This window comes from Desmodus rotundus, chromosome 1, assembly GCF_022682495.2.
Source record: "Desmodus rotundus isolate HL8 chromosome 1, HLdesRot8A.1, whole genome shotgun sequence".
Lineage (NCBI taxonomy): Eukaryota > Metazoa > Chordata > Mammalia > Chiroptera > Phyllostomidae > Desmodus > Desmodus rotundus.
Window position 1 is genome coordinate 132,744,839 of NC_071387.1, and position 24,304 is coordinate 132,769,142.

At 39.9% G+C, this 24,304-nt stretch overlaps 1 protein-coding gene across 1 annotated transcript in view; it reads right to left on the bottom strand.

Annotated features, from left to right (window-relative positions):
* The window catches only part of FBN2 (fibrillin 2), a 251,867-nt gene extending 243,899 nt beyond the window's left edge, over window positions 1-7,968 (bottom strand). The window contains exons 1-3 of the mRNA XM_024571456.3: window positions 7,724-7,968; window positions 6,855-6,937; window positions 2,274-2,372 (exon numbers count right to left, since the gene is read on the bottom strand). Coding sequence (XP_024427224.2) covers window positions 2,274-2,372; window positions 6,855-6,937; window positions 7,724-7,968 — 427 coding nt within the window. The remainder of the gene's footprint in view (window positions 1-2,273; window positions 2,373-6,854; window positions 6,938-7,723) is intronic.
* Between the last annotated feature and the right edge of the window lie 16,336 nt (window positions 7,969-24,304).

A 24,304-nucleotide genomic window follows, 5' to 3' on the forward strand; every position in this document is an offset into this window, starting at 1 on the left:
CTGTGGTCAGCATTGAATCAAGAGTTCCATGTGACCAAGTTTCAGATGCATTCAGATGGAGACGAAGAACAGGAAATGGATTGAGTGAGCATGAGGCTCAGTGGAAGGATCTATTCTGGAGACAATTATTATGAGTTAGCAACATCTTGGCAGTAGTTGAGACATATATGCAAGTGAGTTCAGAGGCAGAACTCTTGGAAATCCCAAACATTGAAAGGAGACTAAAAAATAATAACCAGGAATAGGAGGATCGTAGGCCATCGACAATACATAAGTGAAAGAAAAGTACTTCAAGAATGTTAAAAATGGTTAATGGTAATTAATAGTGATTAATGCTTTAGGGAGGTGGAAAGAAAAGTTTGTGATGAAAAGGATGTATTAGTCAAGGCTAAATAAATAATTCATGGAGTCCCTACTACTAGAAGGGGGGGACCCAAAAATACTGGAATTTCTTTATAAAATTGTGTATTTATTCTTAGATATTTAAACTTCAGTCCCCTTCAAAGTGTTCTTCGTTTGATACAATACACCTATTGAGACATGTGTTTTCGGCTGCTCAAAACAGTTTTTGAACTTGTTGATTGTGATGCCTTTTAGTGCTTCTGCCATGTTTTGTTTCACCTCTTCCACATCAGCAAAACGTTTCCCTTTGAGGAATTTTTTCATCCAGGAAAATTACAACAAAAAGTCAGGGCAAGATTGCGTGAATAGGGAGAGTGGGACATGGGGGGTCATGTCATTTTTGGTCAAAAACTGCTGAATGTGTGTGCTGGTAAATCACCCATCATGAAATGGGCAAACACGTTGAAAGAGTCTTCAAAAAAAATTCACTGAAGCCAAACACAGCCTCTCACAACAATGCCAGCTGGTACACTGATACAGATGGGTTCCTAGAACACTCCTAGCAGGGAAAGTCTGTACTACAAGGGGCCCGCCCTCTAGAAGATAATTCCAGGTTTTTTTGGATCCCCCTTGTAAATTATATACCATAACCCGATGGTGGGCCAGAAAATGTTCAGCTGCCCAGGTAGAGGAATTAAGTAAAATTTCTTCAGGACTGAGTTTTTTGCTGAAGGCATATATGAGAAAAATAAGAAAACAGGATAATGAAGATACTGGCAAGAGTTTCTTCCAGGCAATCAGACAAGAGAGGTTCGGGACAGGAGTAGAAGAAATTTGCTAAAGAGTCTCAATGAATTTTGAGTAGTAAGTTTTAAAAGGCTGCAAAAATGACAGATTATTTTAAAGAAAGTCAAACTAGAGTTTTAATCAGAAGTTTCATCAGAAGACAATGACAGTTCTTGTATGAATCTTAAATTTTATATTCCCTAGTCAGAGTGATTTTCGATGACCTTTTCTTAGGGAAAATTTGGGGAGAGAAACGTTAAAAGTGTAACAACGTCACACTACTTTAAGGCAAACTTAAAGATTTATTTAGCTATTGAACAGTTAAATGAACTGACACTGGCTTCCTCTTTGTGATAATGTTATCTTAAACACTGGCCTAAAAGATTAACCTTGAACCTTTAAAGACCCAAAACTTTCTAACTGGGTGGTGAATAACAAACCCGTAGTTCACTGCCACAGTGATCTTACAGAGTTGTTGGGAGTTCACACATGTGAAGCAAAACAAGCTAACATACATGAAGCATCTGGTCAGTACACAATAAACCTCTGTTTTCTCTCCAATCCTCTTATCCTTCCCTTTCAATTAACCCACAAAACAGGGTAGGAGCCACAGGAGTTAAGCAAGGCCATAAATAGAGCCTAGGGTTTGAGTCTATAGGATTAGGCTTCAGAATACCTGAATTCAAATGTATGTTACCTGGGGCGAGTTATTTCATTTCTGTGTGCCTCGACCTCCTTCTCTGTAAAATGGACTAACAACAGTACCTCACAGGGCTCATGCGAGGATTAAATACATGATATCATCACACACTTAAAACAGTACTTGGCACACTGTAAAAACCCAGTAGAAGTTACAGCTGTTATTCACAAAGAATTACTTTTCCACTGAATCCAGGCTCTTTTTCGCTGCACAGACCAGAGCTTCTGGACCAGAAACAAATCATTTTTCTTAATGAAAATCATTAGCCTATTACCCCCTAGCTGTTGGTCCAACAACTAAGCCAAGACTTTTACTCCAAAGATTAATACAGACACAAGTTAGTGAAAAAAATAATCATGGATTTATAGCTTCATTGAAAATGACATTTAGAACTTACTCAAAAGCTTAAGGATAATTCAGTAAATAAGGTCATGAGGAAACATACTTGATTTTGATCCACAGGTCGGTGATATTTGGCCACTGGAACAAGTACACATGTTAGGACGGGAACAAAATCCATCTCCACAACTATTTCTACATATTGCTGTAGAAAGCACAATAGGGAAGTAAATGAACAATTAGGTGATAAACCACAGTGTACAATACAAGAAAGCTATAGTTAAAAACAATGTATCTGAAAAACTACCATATAAAATGTGATACATAATATCTAATTTCAGATATGCAAAGAGATTACCCATTGTAGACATGAGAACAAGTCTCACAAGTATCCTTTTGATAACGTACACATAAAGCTATTGCAAGTTCCATAATCCTAAATGTAGAACCCTCTTATCAATACAGGATGTCTTTTCTACTCCAGACAGAGTTTATATGCAGAATTTACCCCACGAAGACAGTTTTGGCCCTAGAAGTTGGGAGGGTTGAGGAAACCCAGAGGTCGTGCGTCCTCTCAGAAAACACAGCCCACTCTGTAGGGCACCTTCACAGGAGCCAGGGAATGTGAAACTGGCTGACTCCGAGACTCCAGGCCCTAACGACCTGGCCAAGCCCCAGGGGTTCAGTGCACATTCCTGCCCGGCTGGTATCTGACCTGTACCACCATCAATCTTTGTTCCCCTTAATAATTCCCTCTCTCCTTCCTCCAACTTTTCTTCTATATTATCTCCAGAACCTAGCCTATTCCCACTGCTCAGAAAAGCTGCTGCGACATTTTGACAGAGGGAGAGTCAAAGCCTCCTGCAGCTGTGACCTCCAAGGTATGAAGGTCATCGCAGCAAAGACTGTTAGGCTCACTGACACAGCACATACCATGGATCCTCAAAATCATTAGCTGAGTACATTCAAATTGGGAGCCTCTCCCATATTTAGAGCCAGCGCATTTAAGAGCCAAGAGGTTTATCTCTACACCCACAATTGAATTCTTTTTGTGAACAAAAGCCATGTTCTTTAATGCTGCACGACTAGATGCACAAAGACAAGAAGAGAAGAGAGAGTCTGGGAGCACCTTGAACTAGCTATAAACATTTATGCCAATGTGCCTATGTCATGTGCTAGGGAGGGATCCAACTACTTTCAAAGAAATGTGAGGCCCCTGATAATGATGTGGGCATGTTCTGTGGAAGTGAACTCACTCAGTAATAGTTTTTCTTTTCCAAATTGCCTTTTGACATTCATATAATATGGCCAGCATTTCCATTAGTACTCCCTATAAATGAAAATGTCATAGACCATGGTGTGAAGATAGAAAACTGATTTTAGGCAAGAACATCGTGCCTACCATGGAGTTGACCATTCTTAAAATGTACTAGAGCTTCTGATCACCAAAAAATTTCCAGTGAAAAATGTTCATTAAAACTTTATTCCTCTCCAGCAGGTAGACATTTAGTCTAGGCTTAGATGATATACAAAGTGCTCCTACCCAGGTCCTAAACCCAAGGAAGGGTTGATGGGCTGGAGACTGGTTATCCTCAGACAGACCCATGTCATGGCCACAGATGTGTGCTCTACATCTCTGAGCCAGTGAGAAGCGAGAGTGCTTCTCACCTAAGTATTTGTCCCTCCCACAATGGCACAAAAACCACGAGATCAAGAAATACTGCAGTGAGAGGGAAAGAAGACCTGGGTGTTGGGATTTCAGTGATGCTGGGAGAAGAGGAATGGCACAGTAAAGAGTATGTGGTGTGCAAAAGGTCTGAGGCTGAGTTCTTGTTCTGTCACTGACCCGCTCATTGCAAGCACAGCGGGAGGGGGCAGAGCACAGTTTCTCTGGGTTTAGTTTTCTCACTGGTAAACTCAAGTAAAGGATTACACTGGAGTGCTCTGATCTCTCTTCAGCTCTCAAACACTATGATTCTGGGCCAACCCCTTCCCAATGTTTTTCTACCAATCAAAATACCCTTCATAGCATAATTTCACAATCAACAAGTTAGTAAGCAAACTTTTCCATTGCTTCTCATTCTAACAAGATTTAAAAAAACAAATGGAAAGTGAGAAAGTCAATTCTATCCTTTTGGAAACAAATATTTGGAAGCTTGAAAGTACTTCAGTGATCTTTGCAGTCCACATTTACGAATAGTAACAACAAAATACAGAGACTAAAATCAAAATGCATTAGGTTTCCAGTAGTTTGAGAAATATTTTTCTTTTAATATCTTCTCTTCCTCATGAAGCCTGTTTAAGGCCAACTTTAAAAGTGTAGAAGTTGACATTTTAATATCTTTCCATAGAGAAAGAATGGTGATCTGCAAATGTGTAAGAAAATTAATCTTTGGTCCTCCTTTTCTACTTGTATTTTACTTATTCTCTTTTTGTAAATTGCTTCAGGGCTTTTCTTTTATGATATGGTGGAAATTCAGTGAGTATAAAAATAATAATCATCAGAAAATCTTGGAATCAAAATTGTTGATTTTGACTTTATAGCGATTTCAAGTTCTTTATAACCCCATATATTATCATTTTAAATGTCAAAATAATTGGACTACTGAATTTAATGCAGAAATATTAAAAGTTCAAATTTAGGTGAGACTCATACAAAAGACTATAAAGTATTACACTCTCTCTCCCTCTATTTTATGCACTATTTTATACTCTCAGTATTTAAAATATTTTCTAAGTGCACTAATAAATATTTTTGTAGATATCTCTTGATACAAGTATAGTAAATGTTTCTTGGAGATATAAAAATCATTTCAAGTCTATGCTTTTTATAGCCTTATGATACATGTACTTTCCAGTGTACTTCATAAGTACCTAAATATTTCAAGAAGTAGAAATGCAGGCTACCATATTGACTATTATGCTGAGATTTCCAAAACTGATCTTCTAAACAAGTATACAATGTTATTCAAAAACCAAAAGTATTTAAAGCCGACACTCAGAGGGTCTTACATATATACATGGGTGTATTTCTATAGTAAATATTCTGGAAAGCTCTGTTCTCTGGAATTCCCATTCCACACTGATCCAATAAAATCTGACTTTACAGATTTTCAACACGTACCATAAACCAATCCCTTCTCCTCGGCTGCTCTCCAACTCAATAATGGCAGTCACATTCATTACATTTAGTGAGTCAGACTTTCCGCAGTGCCTCAGTCACTCCCGGCTAGTATGGCAGGTGTGGGGTGAGTGACGTTAGCTGTTTTAGGCTTCTAGGAACCATGTAAGTTTAAAGCAGACATGGTAATGCCCTACTGGCCTGGAAAAGTAAATGCACCCTCCAAATATGCCTCATATATACGACTTCTGTGTTGGAGAGAAGAAAATACAATAGCCTCTTCTTTCTTTTTAATTTAAAAGCAAAGGCTTATAATCAGAGGGTTTACTTACAATGTTCATGAATCACCTTAAAAAACACAGTTGTTCTTTCCTATTTTTGCCTCATTACTAGATTTGTGGGATTTTTAAAGTAGAAAAAAAATAATAAAAAACCAGTCTTCACAACATGAGATTTCATCCCTTTTTAGAAACTGTAATGAAAAAAAAAAAAAGGGTCTATCTCGAACCCACAAAACCAATAAATCCATAGCCAGAGATGCTGCTACTTCCTTATTATCCCTTGATTAGTGCGGCTTGCCCTTTTTCTCTATTCACAATTGCATAATTATTTATTCCCCAGAGAATATCAAGGTCAATATAAAGTCAAGATCGGTCCCCAATTAACATGCTGTCTACGATACCTGGCTCTCCTCCTGACAAGACACATGTGGCTGTGCTACATAAACACACAGAAGAAGGCCAGTCACACTTCAACTCACACACTCACAGGCACGTGAAATTAGCCATCCCACAGTCCACCACTATAAGACTGATAACTAATGATTTCTCCAATTAGAACTTGGAGAGCTGGGTATAAACTTTGGAAACTGACTGAAATAACCAAAACATTTAAAGTCAGATATGCAGGACTAGTGAAGTTCTAAGACTCACACTTTGAAAGTCTGCAGTACACTATGAAAGCTTGGTCTGCAAATCCTACATCTAAGTGTCTCCCCCCAAATAAAAAAGTCAAGTCATTTGGAAGAGCTCCTTTTTAAAAATTGTGTTAACCTGGGTCAAGTGTACACTCATGAGAGTGCTCCTTTCCTATCTGTGTTGTGTGGCTGTTCAGATGAAACCAGATATAATAAAGTGGTTTTGTACGAAGGCCTAAGAAAGCCTGATCTTCCTAAGTCTTAAACCTCACACAGAGTCAAAAGCCAGTTAATTTACATAACCACACTGTGGTCTTATCTGGACTCTTTTAGGAAAAAGTGGTTTTGAGTTATCTAGGGAATTGCTGTACTCCCCCCCCATCAGTTTGTATTAATAGACATAGGAAGATAAAACTTCCAAGTATCTTTGAAACCTTTATCATTATTGCCCTTCAACAGAGTCTACAAGTGAAATTTAAGCTCAGGCAAACCGGCTGCTTCTTCCCCATCAGTCAAATAGGGCTATGTCCTAATTATTACAGATATGTGGCCGCTGGATTCTAAAAGCAATGGCGTATCCAAAAGACTAAATGCAAGAGAGATGGGGCCAAGAGTGCTGCCCCAAGCCGCAATCCCAGCCAAGCACTCACGGACGATGCACTGGTTTCCTCCAGGGAGCGTCTTCCATCCCGGACAGCAGTAGGAGTGGAACCTGGATCCGCACACGTTGGGCCTGCGACCGACAAGCGAGGTCACACACGTAGGGAGGGGTGGAGTAACACGTTATCAGTTTTCACTGGCAAGTTTCATAAGCCCTAAGACAGTAGATTTCTGGACAACAAATCAACCAAAACTACACTTCAAACGTTTGGGGCACAGACGTGGAAATAGATGGGCTAGACGCTGGAAGGGGGGAGGGTCGGAAACGTCTAAAACAGCGCCTTCCATCTGCCCTCCGTTGCTGCCTTTTTAAAGGCCGAAAAGAAACGTGGAAACATATAATTTGCTACCATTCTAGCCTCCGGGTGCAGAGAACAAAGGAACACTCCGTTTCAAAAATCCTTCCCCTAGTCCATCCCGATCTACTGTTACTTTGGCCCCGACGTGTCGCGGGAGACGCGTCGAAAGGTGGAGCGCTTGGGCTCTCGACTAGAGCGAACGGGACGCCCCGCACACGTCCTCAAACAAAAGGCTCCCGAGCGGCGCCCCCGACGGTGGGGAGCAGGCGGACGCCACCAGCCCAGTGCGGGGCGGACTCCAGCCCTCATCCCGCCGGAACTTCGGAACATGCTCCCGCACCCAGGGGCCTACGACCCACCCGCCGTCCGCGCCCGCCCCCGTCCCGGGGAGCGCTTTTCGCCCGCGGACTCGCGGAGGAAAAGAGGGAGGCGCTCCTGGAAGTCCCCGGGGTCTCCTCGAGGAGGGGGCCGCGGCAAGAGCCGCCAGAACCAGATTCGGGGAGCGGGTGGGACGGAAAGCGGCCAGGACGAGGGTCCCCAGGTGTGGACTGCCCACCTACCCTCGAAGCACGTCCTGCTGTCCTCGCCTGCGGACGCGGCTGGCCGGCGCGGCGCCCTCCTCTCGGTACTCGGGCACCGCGAACCCGCCTTCTGAGCCCGCCGCCGCGGGCCGGACCTGCTGCGGCGGCTGCGGCCGGGGAGGCTTGGGCGGCTGGGGCTGGCCGGCCGAGCCCTGCGTCCAGATCGCCACGCAGCCCAGCCAGACGAAGTAGGACTGGAGACACTGCCGCCGCCGTCTCCCCATCGCGGGCGCCGAGAGCGCGCGGACCGTGGTCCGCGGGGAAGGAGCGCTCAAAGGCAAAATCCCCGCGGCCCGAAAAAAGTCAGGGTCTCGCAAGCCCTTGGTCGGCTCCCGAGACTCTCTCGGGCTCGGGCTCCCAGCTGCACCGGGAGCCCCGGACCGAGCGCGAGTCCCCCCGGCAGACGGCGGGGCGCGGACTCTAGCGCAGCGGGCGACGAGGCGCGGCGGCGAAGCGGCCGGCAGCCCCGCGCGGTCCACGTTGCATCCCCCGGGCCACGGCCCCGAACGCCTCCCGGACCGCCAGCGGGCGGGGGCGGGAAATTACAAAAGTAACCCGAGCAGCCGCGGCGTAAAGTTACAAAGAAAGCGGACCTCAAAAGAAAAAAAGGGCCTGCACGCAGCGGCTCGGCGAATTCCCGTGCGCTCCCGGCCCAGATCTTGGAAAGCTGCGAAAGTCACCAGAAAGAAGTCGGCAGGCAAACAAAAGTAGCCCCTAAAAGAGGCGGATTCACTCCCGGCTCGCCCGGAGTCCCGCGGGGCAGCGACGCGCCCGCGGCGGCTGAGGAGCCGGGCTGAGGTGCGCGGGGCCGGGGCGAGCCGCCGGTGCGAGGGAGGGCGGGAGGCTGGACTCCGGGAAAGATGCGGCGGGCGAGGGCGCGGCGCGGGGGTTTTGAGGCCGGGCGGGGCGCGGGGCGGGCCGGCGGGCGGCGGCTGTCAGTGGGGGCTGGAGCGCGGCGGTCCACACGTGGGGCGCAGCCCGGGCCGAGGGGCCGGCGCAGAGTGGGCGGGGACAGAGTGAGGGGTGATCGGGCGGGGGAGGAACGAGGGGCGCTCGGACTTGGGGGAGGGGAAGAGGAAAGAAGGGGGGAGAGGGTAAGGTGAAGGGGGGGGAGCGGACTGAGATTGGGGAGAAGGGGGCGAGCCAGAGAGGAGTGCCAGGGCTGAAACGGAGGCTTGGAAAGAGGGATTGGCGAGCCCGGGTGCGAGAGGAAATGAGCGGGGGATGGGGGCGAGGTTAGGGCAAGGAGAGAAGTGGAAAAGGGGAGGGAGGACGGGGGGCCGGCTGGAGGGGGCGAGGCTGTAGTCGGCTTTGCTTCCCGTCCCCCTCAATTGGCCGCTGGTTCTGTTTTGACTGCCTGTACAAAGCGCGCAGACGGCGGGGGAGGGGGCGGTTAGGGACCGGATTTGGGAAGGGAGGCAGCAGCCCCATCCCCTCCCCCTCCGCGCTCGCAGGGCGGCGGGCCGGGGACCGGGGTCTCTCAAAGTGCCTCGTTCGCTAGGTCCACAGGGGAACCAACCCACCCAGCAGACGCCACAAGTCTGAGAATGAGAGCTGTTCCTCCCGAAAAAGTAGGAGTCACATAATTTCACGTGAGACCCGGACCCAGACCCGGGGTGCGCGAATTCGCAGCCAAGCAGGAATAGAGACTCGCGCGGGAGTTGGCCGCAACCTCCACCCGAGAAGGCCGGGCCTTCCCCGTCGCCCTCCTGCTCCCACTTCCCCACCGGGAGCGGCGTCAGTCGGAGGGACCCTGAGCGGGGCTGGGCGTTTCCCGATTAAAACGCGCCCTCCGCCCGGAGGGAGCACGCGCGGCCGCCGGGGGCCTCGGCAGAGTGCCGGCGCCGTGGTCCCGGGGAGTCGGTGCAGGGGGCGTGCTCCAGGGTGACCCCTGGCAGGGCTCGGCCCGGGGCTGCGGCCAGAGCAGAGTCACAACTGAAATGTGTGTAAGGGAGGGGGTGGAGGGGGTGGTGGGACGGGGGACGCAGGGCGGGTAAATGGGTCTTGGGGCATATCCTGACTTCGGGGCTTGGACTCCCTATTAATTATTAAACCCTAGCAATTGGCGCATCGAGGCTGGCGACTTGCCCTCTGAACCCTCAGAGCAGCCACTGCGCTCACCCGCCTTTGGGGTCTTCCTTTGTGCCCCACCTTTTATGAAGTCTATGCGAAACCCCAGTAGTCTCTCATTCCATGGCTTTTCATAATTAAAAATCAACACCCCTGAAAACCAGGACTGCCATCCAAGCACAGTTGAGGAAACAGTACAAGAGAGCAATGTCTGGATTATTCAGGCCAAAGAACCTTACTTTAAAGATATGTATACAACTTTTTTTCCTGGCCCGAGTTGCCCAGATGTGCAATTTGGCAGCCAAAATTCTCTGAGTTGGCAGAACTCCCTGCGTTATTTTCCCAGTGTAGTCTGACAAAGTCTTAAGGTAGTATCCCTTCTTACAGTATTCTCATAATACATAAGAAAAAGTAGGAGTCACATAATTTCATGTGGGACATCAATTTGTTTAAATACAAAGAAATTAAAGACTGCAAGAAAAGTATTTGTCATGCAATGTGTTTCAAAAAGTGAAATTGTTTTAACTAAAAGAGCTAAATAATGTAACTATCCCCTGGGGTACTGTTTTAATCATATTCTTGAAAACATGTAACCCTGTTAAATGGGCTTTCATTTAAGATTTAAATGGCTTCATGGTTCATTCCTATCACATCAAATCCAAATGTTCTAAAATCGCATATGCATTTATCCTTTACCTCAGCAATTCCACTTTTAGGAATCTATTTAAAAGATATACAGGCAAAAAATGAAATGATAAACACATTTGTTCACTGTAGTACTGTTCGTAATAGCAAAGGACTAGGAATACAAATTTCCCATCAATAAGGAACTGGTTGCATATACATAGCTTAATCCATTCAATGGAACACTATATAGCTATAAAAACGAATGAGGATCTCTGTACACTCCTATGAATTGATCTCTAGAATATACAATTCAATGAAAAAAGCAAGGTACAGATAGAATAGGCAAATCCATTGAGACCGAAAGAAGAATAAAAGTTACCAATGGTGGGGGTATGGGGAGAATGGAATGAAGAAGTATTGTTTAGTGGGTACAAAGTTTCCATTTAGGGTGATGAAAAAGTTCTAGAAATCAATTGTGATAATGGTTGCACAAAATTATGAATGTACTTAATGCCACTGAACTGTATGTTTAAATATGGTTAAAATGGTAATTTTTATGTTATGTATATATTATCACAATAAAACATTTTTATTCAAGGTTCCACATATTATAAATTGTATACTACCTTTTGGTGTGTGCATGTGGGTGTTTTAAAACTAGAAGCATAAACCAAATCTGATAAAAATTATTATCTTAGACAAGGGAAAGGATACAGAGGAAGAGACAATGATGGAAGCTATACATTTCTAAACATGTTTTGTGTTTTATTGTTCCAACTTTGAAACTATGTATATATTTTATGTAATAAAATGTTAAATTTAAAAAGGGCAATGCCTAAAATTGAAAACTAAAACAATGAAGCTATCACATTGGTGGCAAACCAGAGAGAATAATTAAAGTGATATTTAAACACAATGTTTTCACCATACATCCTTAGTAGGATATAACCTAAGAATGAAATGAATCACAAAAGAAGTCTGAAATTGCATTCAGTGGGAATAATGTGAGAGAGAGGGGGTGGGATGGGAAAGAGAGAAAGGGTTAGAGGGAGAGAAAAATGGATATTAGAAACCATGATTTCCTATAATTAAAATAAATTAAATAAAAAATAAAACATTGCAAGCTTAAATTGAATTAAAATGCTAATATGGAATCAGAACTTAATTTTATCTTTCAAAAATTATGCATTTCCTGGTCCTACACATTGAAAAGACCTGAAAGTAGTGACAACCCAACAATAGTAAACACCCATTGTACCCGGATTGTGGTCCCTAAATACCATTTCCCAGCAGAAGGAATGAGGACTCCTTGAGAGTCTGACTTCAGGGCCAGGCCAGGAAATACGTAAGATGAGTCTGGACGATCTACCCTGTCATACTTGAAAACAAGGAAATTGTCAACAATCAGGGTCATGTCAAAAGAAAATTGAAGCTAACTTGACAAAGATCCCACTAACCAAAGTTGGGAAAACTTGAGCATCAAAAAAAAAAAAAAAGTACTGCCAAGGATTGAAATATATGAAACGTGTAAATATTCAAGAGTTCCAAATGACACTGCAAACAAAATTTAATTGGTCACTTTTGGAAGTAGTTAGGATACAGCTAATTATTCTAAAAACATTAATAAATAATTAAAAATTTATCCTGCCTTTGCTAGACAGACTCAGAGAAAGTAATCCTTTTAAAAACACAGTTGTAAACACAGAAACTACAATTAGAAAAATCGTGACTTTGCACAGTCTTAATAAAATAATGGACACAGGCAACAGTTATCAATGACTGCTGAAATCATTAAGTCAAGAATTCTCAACTGGGGGCTATTTTCTCCCTGGGGAACATTTGATAATATCTGGAGAGACTTTTATTGTCACAACAAGATGGTATGTGGGAGGGTGGGTGAGAGGAGTGAGGTTACCGGGGATGCTGCTAAATATCCTACAGTGCACAGTCCCCTAGAACAGTCCCCTACATAGGACAGTCCCTTATAGACGAGTATTATCTGTTCCAGCATATCAATGCATTTGAGAAATCCTGCATTAGGTGAACAGTCAATGTGGAACTTTTCAATGAATGATTCAAGCTGTTACCACCAGAACCTACCTGTTAATTGTCAATTTCTGAGAAGCAGGACATCCAGACATTATGTGTCTAGTTAAGTGGAGCAATAGAAGGCACACAGAACTGCCTATAAAATATCTGTCAAAAAATATGAACCTGAGTATAATCATACATTTCCATCTAACTACCAGTTTCTTGGAATTATGGAGGGTAATGAAACACATTAAATGGTACCCAGGAGAATAGTCAACCAGATCTAGAACATGGGAAATGCCACAGGACCAATTTTTCTTCAGATAAATTACACAGGAAAAGGAAGGGGAACTGATTGGGTCCAACAACCAAACGCAAAATTTGTGCTTATCTAGGATTTTTATTTGAACACAGGTGTAAAATTACATTTTTGAGGCAATCTGTGGAGTGTAGGGGGATTGAAAACTGACTGTTAGTATTAAGAATGTATTTTTAATTTGGAGTGGTGTGACAAGAGTATCACGGTTATATTTTCTAATGCTGTTTCCCTATACTTACTAAAGTTTGGTGTGAGTGGAGGACCTCAGCCTGCACTCTCACTAACGGTAATAAAGTATGCTGCCTGCTGGGATGTGCTGGGAAGGTATCAGAGGAACTGGAGTAGAGGGTCAGGGCTTTTATCATTGCCATCCCGTGGTGTCTTATGTAGCCATGGAGAGCCACATGGAGAACAGTAATGAAGCACCCCCTCCCTTCTAGCCAGAGTGTTATAGCTGAAGGTTAGAAGGGAGTTGGTACTTCCACACCTGCCCGGCGATAACATAGAGCTCCTCCAACCCCAGGTGGGCCAACAGAAACAGAACTGGGACTCTTACTGCTGTCTAGCAGTAACAAGGCAACACTTCTTCTCTCCAACCCTCTGCACAGTGTCACAGGAGGCTGTGAAAAACAGATGACTTACATACGATCCAAAGTCTAATATCCAAACATAATTGAAAATTACTCATCATACCATGAACTAGGAAAATCTCAACTTAGATGAGAAGAGAAAATCGTATTCATCCATGTTGAGATGACACAGATGTTAAAATTATCTGGAAATGGTTTTAAAGCAGCCGTGATAAAATGTCTCAATGGGCATTTGTGAACATGCAAGAAACAAAAGAAAAAATATTTTTGGAAGCAAAAAATACAATAATCAAAATTTAAAAGTTTAATGGATAGGATTAACAGCAAAATGGAGAGGACAGAGGAAAGAATTAATAAACTTGAAGTAAAATAATAAAAATTACCCAAACTAACAACAACATAAAAATAGATTGAAACAAACAAACAACCAGAGTTTCAAGCACCTGTGAGACTATAACACAAAATCTAACATCTGGTCATCAGAATCTCAGAAAACAAGAAAGAGGGTAGAGGGTAGTTGCTAAAAAAAACTACCTGAAGAAATAATGACTAAAAATTTGCCCAATTTAGCAAAATAAACAAACATACAGATTCAAGAATCCCAAAGGAATTCCCACAGTAAAAGGAAGGGGAACTGATTTGGTCCAACACTGGTCCGATGCTGATTTGGTCAAGGGTTACTGAGTGAGTCCCAAACAGTATAAACCCAAAGGAATCCATATCAAGATTCATCAGTCACATGCACGAAAATTCAAGACAAAGAAAGCAGTAAGCACGAAAATTCAAGACAAAGAAAGCAGTAAGAAAAATGACACCTTACTCTTAGGCAAAAACAATTTGAATCACAGAAGATTTCTCACAGATAGCATGGGGCCAGCAGGAGGTGGCACACATTTCTCAAGTGCTGAAAGAAAAAGTATAATCAGTGGACAATTTTATCCCCAGTGAAAAGATCCTTCAGGAATGAAGGGGAAAATCAACTATTCTCAGATGAAGAAAACATAGAATTTTTGTCTCCAGCAAATCTACCCCCAAATAATGGCTAAACAATTCTCTAAAAAAGAACGGAAGTGATAACAGAAGGGATCTTGTAATGTCAGGAAGGAAGGAAGAACAAAAAGTGCAAATATGAGAAATATGGATAAATACAATAGACTTTACCTTGTCTTTCTAATTTATGCCTGATGATTAAAGCAAAAATGATAAGACTGTCTCACATGCCCCTCAGTGTATGGAGAGGAAATACAGGGACAAAAGTAGGTTTACAATTGTGAGTATGTGAAGCAGAGTTTACACTTTTATTATTAGTTATTAATTATTGAATTATTTTCCATATGAACAACTGCAAACCTACGTTTGCCCCACCTTGTACTGTATTTACACTTAAATAGAGAAGGATAATGACTCATAAAGGATGGTAAGGTTTCTACACCAGTAAACTGTTGGCACCAATAGACTGTGATAAATCAAAGGCGATCTTTCTCGGGGGAACAGTTCTCTAAGTGATTGGTGGTGTTTACCCAGCTCCGCACATGTAATCAATGGGCAAAGAACTACAGACGCACACTGCGCAGAGCCGGTCTCCTGTGCTTCGCATTGCGCTGTAGCTACACAAGCAACCATTGGGGGAAACTCTGTGAAGCCTTAATAGGACCTCTCTACTTTCTTGGCAACTTTCTGTGAATCTATAATTTTTAATAAATGTAATGTTATTGGGAAAAACATGTAAGGTTTTAGTTTTTTATTGTTTGACTCAACTCAGTCAAAAAAATTTTTTTATCCTTACCTGAGGACATTTTCTCATTGTTTTTTAGAAAGCGAGAGGAAGCAATAAAGGGTTTGGAGAGAGGAGAAGGGAGGGAGAAAGGGAGGAAGAGAAACATTGGTGTGAGAGAGAAACATTGATTGGTTGCCTTTTTGTACACACTGAAACACGCCCTGAACAGGGACCAAACTCGCAACCTGACTGGGAATCAAACCTGTGACCTTTTGGTTTGCAGGACAACACCCAACCAGCTGAGCCACACTGGCCAGGGCTCAACTCATTTTTACCCATCTGCTATCGATATAAAGTTAAGCTGTTCATTTTGTGGGAGTGAAAAAAAAACAAGAAAGGAAGTTAATAGATGAAATAAAATGCAAAATGTTGATAATTGGTAAAGCCGTGTATAATCCTCTATCAGTAATTGACATAACCAGCAAGCAGAAAACCTTAAGGAGATAGCTGAACAGAACAGCATCAGCAAATCAACTGAATCTGGGTGACATCATAGAATACTTCAGTCAATGACAGCAGAATACACATTCCTCTCAAGTTCACATACCACATTCACCATGATAGATCACACTCTGGGCCATAAAACAGACCTTAACAACTTTTGAAAGAATAGAAATCATGCAATGGAATTGAATTAGAAACAAATAACAGGAAGTAGCTGGAAAATCCCAAAATATTTGGATGTTAACACACTTCTAAATAGCACATATCAAAAAATAAATCTCAAGAAAAACTAAAGAATATCTTGAGCTAAGTTAAAATGAAATTACAACTTAACAAAATTTGTAGGATGCAGTGAAAAGGTGTTTAGAAGGAAATTTATAGCATTGATCATATACATCAGAAAAAAGAGAGAGATCTAATATTGATGATCTCAGCTTTCACATTAGGGAACTAGAAAAAGAAGAGCAAATTAAATCCAAAGTATAAAATAGAGGAAAATAAAATATAAAAATTACAGCAGATATCAATGAAATTAAAAACAAAAGTTGGTTAATTCTTTGAAAAGATAACAGAGAGAACACAGATTACTAATATCCAAAATGAAAAACATCATTACTTACCCCATGAACATTAAAAGTATAATAAAAGAATAGTATGAACAACTCTATGCTACAAATTGGATAACTTAAATAAAATGGACTAATGCCATGAAAGACAGCAACTACCAGGTCTCACACAAGGACAAACAGGTAATCTGAATAGATCTATACTTAGTTTTAAAACATTGAATTAATAATACTTTCCAAAAGAGAAAGTATCTGTCCAGATGGTTTCTACAAATTCACTGAAATTTTGCCAAATGTTTAAGGGACAGATATCATTTTTCTACAATCTCTTCCAGAAAACAGAAGTAAAGGGAAGACTCTCTAGACTCATTTTATGAAGTCAGCATTCCCCTAATATCAAAAGTAGACAAAGAAATTACATGAAAAAAATTACAGACCAACATCTTTCATGACCATACATGCAAAAACCCCTCAAAATAGTAGCAAATTGAATCTAATGATACATAAAAAGAATTATACCCTGTGATACATGGAGATTTAGTCCAGATAAGGAATACTGGTTCAACATGTTAAAGTCAATTAATGAGGAAATACCTTCTGACTTTATCAATAGATGCAGAAAAAGCATTGGAAAAGCCCAATACCCATTCATGATAAAAACTCTTCATGAACTAAGAAGAGAGGGGAACTACTTAACTTGATACAGAATAAAAAACAAAGCTAGAGCTAACATCGTAACTTAATGGTGAGAAACTGAACGCTTCCCCCCTAAGATCGGGACCAAGGCAAGGATCTCCCCTCTCACCAGTTCAACACTGTACTTAAATAAGATAAAGAAATAAAAGTTATACAAATCGGGAAGGAAGAGTAAAAACTGTCTTTGTTCGCAATAACATAATTGTCTATCTAGAAAATTCCAAAGAGTCAACAAAAACTTCTGTAACTAATAAGTGAGTATAGGAAGTTTGCAGGATACAATGTCAATTAGGCAAGTAAATTGCTTTCCTACATATCGATGAACATTTGTCAAAAAATTCTTATATATAAATGTAACAAAATACATGCAAGATCTGTATGAGGAAAACTATAGAACCCTGAAGAAAGAAATAAAAGAAGATATAAGTGGAGAAATGTTGCCTGTTCACAGATAAAAAGACTCAATATTGTTAAGATATCAGTTTTTCTTCACTTGATCTATAGAGCCAAGCAGGTGCAAATTAATTCCCAGCAAGTTATTTTGTGGATATTGACAAACTGATTCTAAAGATTATATGAAGAGGCAAAAAGCACCAGAACAGCCTACGCAATACTGAAGAACAGTCACCATACTGAAGATTTACTATAAAAGCTATAGTAACCCAGAGAGTGTGGCATTGAATACATGGATGTATACATAGATACAAGGTCTGTCTGGAAAAAGTGCAACCATTGTTAATACAACTAGAACAATTTGTGCGACATCAATGTAACCTGGCAGCCAAGGAGAGTGGACTGGAATGCACATGTGTGAACAATGACAACTTCACTGTACTAGTCAGTGGGGGTGGTAGATGCCACTGAGTGAGCATGTGTACTGTGTGGCCATCACATTCAAAATGGCTGAGCAAGCAGAGCAACGAATCTGCATCGAATTGTGCGTTAAGCTTGAACATTCCTCTGTGGAAACTGTTCAGCTGATTCAGAAGGCTGCAGCTATGGACAACCAGTGACTGGCAGCTTCATCACGACAACACATCTGCTCATGTATCACATCTCCTGCAGTTCAGCAAAATGTCGAATCACCCAGGTGACTCAGAACCCCCATAGCCCCAATTTGGTGCCCTGCAACTTCTGGCTTTTCCCAAAACTCAAATCACCTTTGAAAGGGAAGAGATTTTAGATCATCGATGAGATTCAGAAAAATATGATGGGGAAGCTGATGGTAATTGGGAGCACTGTGTGAGCTCCCAAGGTGCCTACTTTGAAGTCATCATTGTCCCATGTACAATGTTCATTGTATCTTGTGTCTTCTTCAATAAATGTCTCTATTTTTCATATTATATGGCTGGATACCTTCTGGACAGACCCTGTATTTCTCTAATTTTATAAATGTTTGAAGGCCTTCATAAGGAAAAGGTGTGTGTGTGTTTTATGCTACAGACCGGTTCCTGAGAGCCTACCTGTTATAATCCTATCCCTTATGTTTTCCTTGAAAAATACATGGTTTACTTTTCTAGTTCTTATTCAGACTTTTGGCCCAACACTTAATTTGTCTTAGACTCCTTTTTAATTGCTTACATGTATACAGCTATGAGTGTTGTCTGAGCTCCAATGCACGCACTCCCTGAATTTTTCGATATATGACATATTATCTTTATTTTATAAATTTTATTTTCACTTTGAATTTGAAGTATTTAAGAGAAAAATGTACAGCTTTTCTGTGGCTAGATTTTTTCTATTTATGATTATTAATTTATAATTCTACTGCAGTATATCCATGTATTATGGTCTGTTCTTCATGTACTTGTGTAGATATTTGGAAATTATTTGTGTTGTTGGCGTGGCCTTGGTTTCTGTACATTTTCCATGGGGGCTTGAAGAAGAGGTGTATACTCTTTTATGTTACAGAGTTTGGTGTATCTGTTAGCAAAAGTACTAGATTGGCCAAAAATTTCATTCAGTTTTTTCCATATGATAGCTCTAATAGTGGTCAGTTGTTTTTAACTTCATTTGAAACAATTTTGTTATATTGTATTGTGACAGCGGTCATATCAGTGTGCATTTTATAAAACCTATCAAAATTCGTGAATTTTTGTGCAGCCATTTCAATATTGAAGATGGAAAAGGATATGCAACATTTTGGGCTTATTATGCTTTAGTATTTCAAGAAAGGTAAAAAGGCAACTGAAACGAAAAAAAGAAAGGTTTGTGCAGCACGTGGAGAAGGTGGGTGACTGACTGAACATGTCAAAAGTAATTTGCAAAGTTTCTTGGTACTACTGACATTTTGGCCAAATAATTCTTTGCTGTGGGGCTGGCTTATGAATTGGAAGGTGTTTAGCAGCACCCCTGGCCTCTACCCACAAGAAGCTGATAGCAGGAGATAGCTGACATATTGAACCAAATCAATAAAATTATTGGTGAAGATGAAAAATGTGTCTTTTATTTTACAGAAAAACATAATGGACTTTTTGGCCAACCCTACATATCAGTTATTTTATTAAAATTCTCTCTATTAACTTATTTTGTTGTGTAGTTGATTTGTCACAGGCCTACAGGGCCAAGTTAAAAATCTACCATTAATACTGTTTCTATCCATTCCTTCTTGGTTTTTGCAGTGTTTTCATCTCTTATTATAAATGTACACATTTATTTCGGCTCTATCCTCATTGCAAATTGTGTACCTCATATGTATAAAATGAACCTCCATCTTGTTTGACATTTGCTTTGGATTTAATCTTTGTGATATTAATAATTGGACTTTGTATTTCTTTTTGTTATTATTTGTCTACTATGTCTTATTTTTCCATACAATCTGAGTCTTTTAGCTCTGGGTGTTTCTTGTGTATACAACATATTGTTTGGTTTTGTTTTTCTTTTATCAAATCTGATCATCTTTGTGTGAATATACCTCATTTACATTTGATGTCAAACAAATATATTTGGTTTTAATGATTTCATCCAATTTTAGGTTTTATTTTTTTGTTCAAATGCTTTGTCTCTTGCCTTTTGTATGTGGCTTTTCTTGCTGTTGCTTCGGCTAAGTATATGTGGTAGACACTTTCCTTCTCGTAATTTGGAAATGGAAACATTTATAAGTTTATATATTTTACCTAACCACAACTTCTTGATGTAGCAGCTTTGGACAGTATTTGTTGATGTCCCTTATGAAAGATTAGATAATTAGCACACTACACTTTTTCTTACCTCTTTTCTCTTTCTCAGTTTCTGATTTTATCAGTTGTAATGTTATTTTTAGTTCCACAATTCTCTTTATAATGTGTAAATAATATACTTACACTACCATTTGTTGATTTATTCACCTTGATATTCAATAAATGTATTCACCATATTTATTGATTGATTTATCACTAAGAAAGGTGAGAAAATGAATACATTAAATTTTCTCCCAATTTTGGTTTTATTATTGTTTTCATATGTTACAATTTACCAATATGACATCTCCCTTCTCTAATTAAGAGCCCTATAGTAATTTTGTTGTTACACATTTACATTAACCCATACGTGCTATGATCTCTCAGGTCATCATTTGTAACTTGGGCAGAATATTTTGTTGTCTTCTTTTTTTGCAAGAAAGTTTCACTATTATATATTTCATGCTTCATTTGTTTGTTTTTAAAGCTGTCTGCCTATTATTTGAGAAAGTCTACCTATTGAATTTATATCTGAATAATTACTCAGCTTGTCATAAGGCATATTGTTTTGGAGTTGCATAACCCTTTTATCCGCTCTCTGCTGGAGTTCCAATGGCATTGGAGGTGGATCAGCCTGTGGCCAGCCAGGTCTGCCCCTCCCACCTCTACCACATATTGAGCCTAATTTTCCTCCCTGGAAAACTCTTCCATCACTTTTAAAAGAAGTTTTATGAGCTTACCTAAGGCGTGTTTTGATATTTACCATCATTCATGATATTTTTCCTGAATTATAATATTTTTCTACAGATTCAATTCTTACTAGTTTCTGAAAATTTTACTTTCGTTCTGTTTTTGCAAACCTTTCCCATTTTGCATCTTGCTTTCCTTATTTCAGTGACACAAATTATCTTTGCTTTGGTCTATTATTTGCTCCCCACTTACTTTAATCTTCTTTTCCTCTACACTCATCGTGATTATCTAAAAACTTCTTTCTTTGTTAGGTATGTGATTATCACTCAAGTCCATAGTTGCTAAATTTAGTCATTTTTTTCTGTTAGGTTTAATTTTGCTTCTCAATGTATTTCTTAGCTCTGCAATTTTTCTCCTCATTCAATTCCATTGTTTAGCATCTCTTCTTTAAGGCTATCTGCTTTTACTAGGTTTATGTTCTTATTATATTCTTCAACACATAAAAACTTGCTTTTCTTCAATTATGCTTTTTCTAGGTAAGATTTGTCATTTGAGGCATACATTACTAGTGGCCTACTTAATATCCATTCTTCCCTATTTTCTCATTTCCAGACCACTCACACCATTAAGAGCAATAATTTACCCAGCTAAAAGGCAATATTTCCAAACTCATAGCTAGTGTTGGCTAACACCTTTCATTATAGTTTCTCTCCCCCCACAGGGACATTTAAATTAAATATGTCCATTTTTTTCCTTGTGCAGATGCAACTTTCGTGCATTGGTTCATCTTTCTCTGTTTGAGGATCTTAGCATAATTTAAAAAACCTTTTTATTTACATTTCTTGCATAATCTCTCTCTCGGCCTCTTTGTCTTTGTGTGTGTGCCCGTGTGTGTTGGAGGTTTGGACTCTCTCTCTCTCTAGTATTTTCCGTTGCATATTTTTAAATGTATGTCATGAAGCTCTGTCCTTTCCTTTGAAAGGTATTTTGGCTAGTTTGGTCCTATTTGTTATTCTATCATTAGGGTTGGGAAAAGGGGGAGTTTCAGATGTTTTTATTCTACCATCTTAACTGAGAAGTCTGTACAAGTACTTTAAATAAATTTTAATCAAAGTAATACAAACAAATGATCACAAATCAAATCATGCAAAAATATTGTGATAAGAAATGACTGAGCTCAGCTTCACTGTGGCTTAACCCCACCCTTACTCCCAAGATACATTTTTCTTTGTAAATGGAGGAAAAATTTATATACTGTGAAATGTATACATCTTAAGTCTAAATTTTGATGAGTTGTGACAATTGCACATACCACTGTGACCCCATCTATTAAAATATAGAATATTTTTATCTCCTAAGTAAAATCCCTTAAGCAACTTCCCAGTTAATCCCCACATTTCTCCTCTGCCCCAGAGGCAAGCACTGTGTGGCTTTCTTTCACAATAGATTATGTTGTTTATTGTAGAACTCTATATAAATTGAACCACACCGTATGTACTCTTTTATATCTGGCTTCTTTTATTCAGCATAAATCTTGAAGAGTTTTTTCATATTGTAGCATGTTTTAGTGGATTGTTCCTTTTTATTGCTGAAGAGTATTCCATTGTCTGTTTATATTACACTTTGTTTATCCATTCTGATAATGGACATTTCGGTTGTCCCCAGTTTGGAGCTATTATGAAGAAAACTGCTATGAACACCATGGTACGTATCTTTCTATATACATATGTTCTCATTTCTCTTGAGTAATTAAGTAAAAGTGAAATTTCTGGATCTTAGAGTAGTACTTTTAACTTTATGAGAAACTACTAGAACAATTTCCAAATTAGTTATACTATTTTACACTATGTATGAACATTTAGATTGCATCACACCCTCAACAGTTGGTGTTCTCTTTTCATATTTGCCACTTTAACAATGTTGTGGTATATACATTGTGATTCGCATTTGCATTGCCTAGATGACTAGTGATTGATATTAAACATATTTTCATGTGCTTATTTACTATTTTAGATATTCTTTTATAAAATGCCTGTTCAAATTTTTTGCTGATATTTATTAGCTTTTTTCTTTTTATCATTGAGGTGTAGGAATTGTGTATATATGCTGGATATGAGTGCTTTATCAGACACAGGTATTGCAAATATTTTCTCCCAGCCTGAGGCTCACGTTTGTTTTATTAATGATGTCTTTTGATGAGCAGAAGATTTAAATTTTGATGACGTCAAAGTCTACCTTTTCTTTTTTATTATATGGATAGAGATTACTAGCTAATAAATTATTACCTGACCCAAGCTCATGAAGACATTTTTCTATGTTTTCTTCATAAAGCTTTTTGCTTTTATAATTTGGTAAATAATTCATTTCCATTTAATTTTGTGTAGGATATAAGAAATGAATCTAGGTTCATTTTTGTTTTTACATAGCTAGTCAGTTCCAGTAGTGCTGTTTGTTGAAATACTTTTCTGACTTCATCACCACCAAACTCGTATTACAAGAAATGTTAAAGGGACTTCTTTAACAAGAAGAAGAAGAAGAAAAGATTAAAAATATGAATAACTAAAATGGCAATAACTACATACCTACCAATAATGTCCTAATCAAAAGACATAGGGTGGCTGAATGGAAAAGGAAATAAGACCCATACACATGCTGTCTACAAGAGATGGACTTCATATTGAAGCAAATGGATGGGAAAAATATATTTTATGCAAAAGGAAATGAAAGAAAAGCTCAGGTAGCAATACTTATGTCAGAAAAAAATATACTTTAAAACAAAGACTATAACAAGAGACAAAAAGGACATTTCATATATGAAATTCTCTACCTTTTCGTGATGATATTACCTGGAACCTGGCATAATGATAAAATAAGCTATGATTATTAGTTGCAAGCTGAAGAAATTGACTATCATAAGCAGGAAGGGAATCTTTTAGAATGAACTTGGATACCTCACAAATTTGGTAAGAATTATAGGATGAGGCTCAAGATACAAGCAGACTCAAGCAGGAAGTTTCAGCACTATATTTTAACAGGAATTGACCCTCTTTCACCTCTTGATATGATAGCAGCTACCCTTAGTGATTTGTATCTGCCCCTTCATCTTTATATCACTCCCTCCTGGTACGAGGGTCCAGTGGCTAAGTGTAGGCACTAGCCCCCGTGGCCTCTAGGGCAGGACTCACCCATCTGTCATCTGTAGTTGAAGGCACAGAATGGAGTCCCACCAAAACTGCACACAGTAGGGAATAATTCCTAACAAAGAACCAGTTTGGATAATGTACAGGCAAAAGAAAGTAAACACACAAATCTAAATAACAACATGTTTCTACAATACCACAAAATTCTCAAAATGTATATACAGGGTTTGGAAGAAGTAACGCCTGCTTGAGTGTGGTTGGTAGGGTCATAATATGGGTGTAATAACTTATAGTTTTAATTTGAACATTTCACCTAAAATGTCACATGGTGTGCTTGAGTGTGATATTGTTATGTTACAGAATCACATGCTTATGACTTTGTAATAAAAGACTTTGTAATAAAAAGGGGCCTTATTTGTGCCGGACCCTATATTTCGACCTATGATTTGTTT